Below are 5,012 nucleotides of genomic sequence, written 5' to 3' on the forward strand. Positions count from 1 at the left end.
GGGAGAGAGAGAGAAAGACAGAGAGAGACAGAGAAAGAGCAGGTATCCATGCTGGTGTGCTCTGGAACTCATGAATATTTTGTGTCAATCTCGTATCTTCCACTACCAACACTAGCACCAAAGTACACTTCCTTTTTTCATAGATAAAAATCTTTGTGCCCTCAAACATACAACAAAGCAGACATCAAACTGAAAAGATAGAAAAATTAAGTGCTACTGGGACCGGAGAGGTGGCTCATTGGTTAAGGGCACTGGCTCCTCTTCCAAAGGTCCTGGGTTCAATTCCCAGCACCCACAAGTTGCCCCACAAGCTTCTGTAATGCGATCTGATGGCCTTTTCTGGCTAACATAAAGACAGAGCATCATATACATAAATAAACCTTTATACACACACATACTACTAAGAGAAGTAAATGAAGACACTGTGTGTTATGGTTTGGCTTGATGGTACTCCACATTTTAGGGGTTTATTCAATGTCATTAGTTTTATATCAATGCAGTAAGTACTAAAGTCCTGTACTATTTGTTCTATTTATGGCTTTAAAGTAATTTAAAATACTGGTCTTGATCTTCAAGTCTTTTTTTATATGTATTTTTAAACATATATTTGTGTTTTGTGTGCGTGCATGTTTTGCCTACATGCATGTCTATGCACCATGTTCATGCAGTGCACAGAGGCCAGAAGAGGGTGTCAGGTCTCCTGGGATTGAAGTCACAAACGGTTGTGAACTGTCTTGTGGCTGTTGGGAATCAAACCAGGGTCCTCTGTAAGAACAGCCACTGCTCTTAGCCACTGAGTCATCTCACCAGCCCTGAAGTTCTGGTGGATTTATAAATGCTTATTTATTTGTAAAAAGAGAACGTTATTACTTAAATATTAGACAAAGACACACACACACACACACATATTAGGTTTTACTAGTGATTGTGCATAACCATGCAAACATCCCACCGCTGAACTGTATCTACATCCTCTTTACTTCCTTTTTACTTCTTGTTAAATTGCCCAGGTGACCTCAGACTTGGGATTCTCTTGTCTTAGTGTCCCAAGTAGCCATAATAACTGGGATTATAGACATACATCACTACACATGGCCCATAAATTTAAACTGATATTTATTTGAATTTTAACATCCAATGCTTTCATTAAAAAAGTTGAAGTATACAGCCTTTTGTCTTAGAAAGTTATAGGCATAATTATTTTTCTAATCCTGTCTTTTATAAAATTGTTTCTTGATGTCAAAACTGATACCATGGGGGATACTGCCATTTCCTTAATACATAAAGAGACAGGACTGTCTCTGTGCAGTTGTTAGCAATTTTTTTTTGTTCTTAAACCTGAACGGTTTTTAAATCATAAGGGCAGCAATGAGTGTGATCAGGTCTCATCAGTTTTTTCATTATGTTCATAAACAAGCTACTCATGTTCATTCTTCAAAGTGTATATAGAGAATATATGTCCTTCTATGTCATCTGTAGCTTTCAACATTTTACAAATAGTTGCTTCGCTTATGCAAAGTCCGTTTCGTTTGGTTTGGTTTGGTTGGTTGGTTAGTTGGTTAGCTTGCTGTTTTTCGAGACAGGATTTCTCTGTGTAACGCTGGCTGTCCTGGGCTCTCGCTAAAGGCTAGGTTGTGGAACTTGCTCTCTAGACCAGGCTGGCCTCGAACTCAGAGATCCACCTGCCTCTGCCTCCCAAGTGCTGGGATTAAAGGTGCACCACCACGCCCAGCTTGTAAAGTCCTTCTTAGTTGCTGCTACCAAACACACACAGTGATCTCCAGGGAATATTAATAGATCAAGTGCCCATTGACCCCTCTCTCCTCTCTCACATGGGGTGGAACAATCCAGAAGCCAAGAATCAGACAGCTCTGAGTTGGAGTCAAGGCGCTGCTATTTAGTAGGAGAAACTGAACAAGCTTCCTGACTTCGGAGCCTCAGTTTCTCACTCCTACAAAAGAAGAGACTAGATACTTTATAAGTTGTGGTCAAAGTCACATGAGATAATACATGTACAATATATGGTGTATAATATATACTAAATGTCATCTCTTAGTATCTGTGATTATCTCATCCATGCCTCTATAAAACTATTAGCCAGTAACGTATGGAACTGCTAAAGCCGCAGCACCTCCTTTAATAGAATTTAATGTGCACCAGGTGGTGATGCTGCTCGCCTTTAATCCTGATACTTTGGAGGCAGAGGCTGGTGGATCTCTGTGTGTTTCCAGACCAGCCTTGTCTACAGAGCAAGTTCTAGGACAGCCAAGGTTACATGGAGAAACCGTGTCTCAAAAAGACAAAAGCGAACACCAAACAAAAGTGGAAAAACTATAATTTGTGTATCCCCTTTGTGCTTCCAGGATTGGAGTACCTGGTCGCTGGCCACGAGGACGTAAGAACAGGCAAATTAATTGTGAATATGAAAAGCTTTGTCCAGCACTGGAAACCAGCTCTTGGCAGAAGAGTCATGCACATCTTAAAAAGAGACTGCGTGTAGCACTGAAGGTCTTAAGCACACAAGGGCTTTTCTCTGGGTAGCAGATACACAAGTCTAATGAAAAAGAGACCTCAAAATAAAACTGGAATTTTTTTTTAAGTGCCAAAATGGGGGGGGGGGGGATGTTCCAATCGCATAGGCCTTGTCTAACCTAAGCATTCTAGATCTGTGTTTGAAAACAGTCATGTTTCATAAAGAGAAATGAGAACCCCAAGCCGATACCTGCTTTAAGTGAAACTGGTTCTGAAAGCCATAGTTATTGAGAATTTTTTTAATAGTGATATTGCCGTCATCCATTAAGGGCTGTATCCCTGATAAGGTCTTCTCCCGGCTTCAGATACGTGTGTGAGGCTATTTAAGGAATTAATGAGATTTTAGGGAAACACACCCCTCACCCCCACCTTCCAACTCCACTTACAGGAAAGGCATTTCTTAAAGAGAGCCTTGTCTTGTGTGCTGCGTGTGGCCATCGGTGTGCGGGATGTGAATGGGACTTCTCCATATATATATATATATATATATTATATATATATATATATATATATATATATATATATATAATTTCCTTCTGTAAAGCACTTTACCTACTACTTGTGAAAGTCTGGAGACTGCTACTGACAGGCAGAGAAGAGAGGGGCTGCCTGAAGACCCTACTGAACCAGAAGCCCCACCACTGTGGACGGAGAGGAATCGTGAATAAAGAAATCTATGCTGTTAGCTCCAGATACTGGGAGAAACACTGTAGACACACAGCCTAAAAGGAGAATTTTGTGTGAAGTCTCAGTTTGGAGTGAGAGGTTAGATTGTGAGATACTGGCCATAATGAAACGAGAGAGAGAGAGAGAGAGAGAGAGAGAGAGAGAGAGAGAGAGAGAGAGAGACTTTAAAAGAAAAAAATGTAGAAAAATGTTTCCATAGAGGGGAAGTAGACTTTAAATGTCGAAAATGTCATTTATTTGTGAGGCACTTGTACACACTTCGAAAATTATTGTAAACACAGAATTTGTTCTATTTTTTGTTTAGTATTTAAACGTGAATATTGGACCAGTTTTCTTCCTTCTTGTATTAACAATACATGTACCAGTTTCCTAACACAGAGTATGTGATAGTTCACCAGCTTGCTCCTTTCCATCATCTTCCGTCTTCTTTATCCAGGCATAGCCCTGCTGCAGACAGTTTCTACTGTACTTGAACTTACAAACCAGGAACCACAGTGCCGAAACCTTAGATTCACATCCGGAGCCTATTTTTCCCTTAGGTCCTGTGGACTCACAAAAAAATATATATATATTGCCTTGTGACTTTGTTTTTATATTTCATGTATGTAATAAAGGCAGATGGACTCCTGAACTTTGTCTCCTGGCCAATTCTTCAATAATGCTACAGATTAGCTTTTCTACATAAGGAAACTTAAATATAATTCCGAAGGGAATTCTAATCTAATTCTAAATCTAGTTTCCGAAGGGACCAGAGAAGGGCTCAATGGGTGGAAGCATTTGCCACGCATGCCTGATAACCTGAGTCTGGTCCCAGAATCCACACCATAAAAGAAACGAACTGACTCAGCCAACCTGACAGCCTGAGTTCAATCCTCAGGTCTGACATGGTGAAGGGAGAAGGCTGAAGGCTGACTCCCAAAAGTTCTCCCCTGATTCTTCATACATGCACCATGGCACATGTGGGCGCACCCACCCACACACATGTAGAATGAGAAAAATATTTCTATTCCAACCATCCTCCATTAACAATGAGTAATATTTAGTATTTATAAAATAGATCATTTTTCATGAACTTGTAAGTATATATGTATGTATGTCATCTCCCCCCGCCCCGTGTGTGTGTGTGTGTGTGTGTGTGTGTGTGTGTCTGTTTGTGTGTGTGTTCCCTTTATATGATCGGGACTACATTATACGTATTCCTGCAAAATCGGCTTTCACCTGTAGCGTGTCTCTTGGCTTCTTACATCTTCCTGTCTATCCCAGAAGAACAACTTCCTAGTTTTACAATTCTCAGGCAACTTATACAGCATATTGGGTACTATATCATACCCATACAATATAGTTTGAGAGCGTCAGATAAAGGATTTCCCATTTCACTTAAAATACTGCCTTTTAAAAAGAACAGCAGATATGGTGGCCATTTAAAAAAAAAAGAACATGAAACTGGAAACATCAAGTCAGGGAAAAAAACTTCAGAACAAGCACAGCCTCATCCCCCAACCTAAGGGCATGGTTATCGGATTGTATGCTGTCTTAAGACTTCTGGAAGGCATCCTAGCAATGTGTGTCCTTCTAGGTGACAAAGGTTTCTCCTTTATATACACCCCACTACTTGACTTGCTTCCACTGAGCGTGGGCTGGGTTTGCCTTCACCCTTCCCAACATTTAAAATTCAGCTGGTGGTTTGTTTTCTGTTGTTTTTTTTTTTTTAATACAATGGAGTAAAATCATGACTAACAGTTTAATCTTATCTAATTTGCCTAATTGTTTGGGCTTTAATATGATCTTCATTT

General features: G+C 40.0%; 1 protein-coding gene across 1 annotated transcript in view; it reads left to right on the plus strand.

Annotated features, from left to right (window-relative positions):
- Nucleotides 1-3,850, plus strand: part of Ntn4 (netrin 4) — a 109,486-nt gene extending 105,636 nt beyond the window's left edge. Inside the window, exon 10 of the mRNA XM_021174419.2 lies at nt 2,364-3,850. Within this exon, the coding sequence (XP_021030078.1) occupies nt 2,364-2,500 (137 nt within the window). The 3' untranslated portion in view covers nt 2,501-3,850. The remainder of the gene's footprint in view (nt 1-2,363) is intronic.
- Nucleotides 3,851-5,012: the final 1,162 nt, after the last annotated feature.

Source organism: Mus caroli, chromosome 10 (genome assembly GCF_900094665.2).
Source record: "Mus caroli chromosome 10, CAROLI_EIJ_v1.1, whole genome shotgun sequence".
In the NCBI taxonomy this organism is placed as follows: domain Eukaryota; kingdom Metazoa; phylum Chordata; class Mammalia; order Rodentia; family Muridae; genus Mus; species Mus caroli.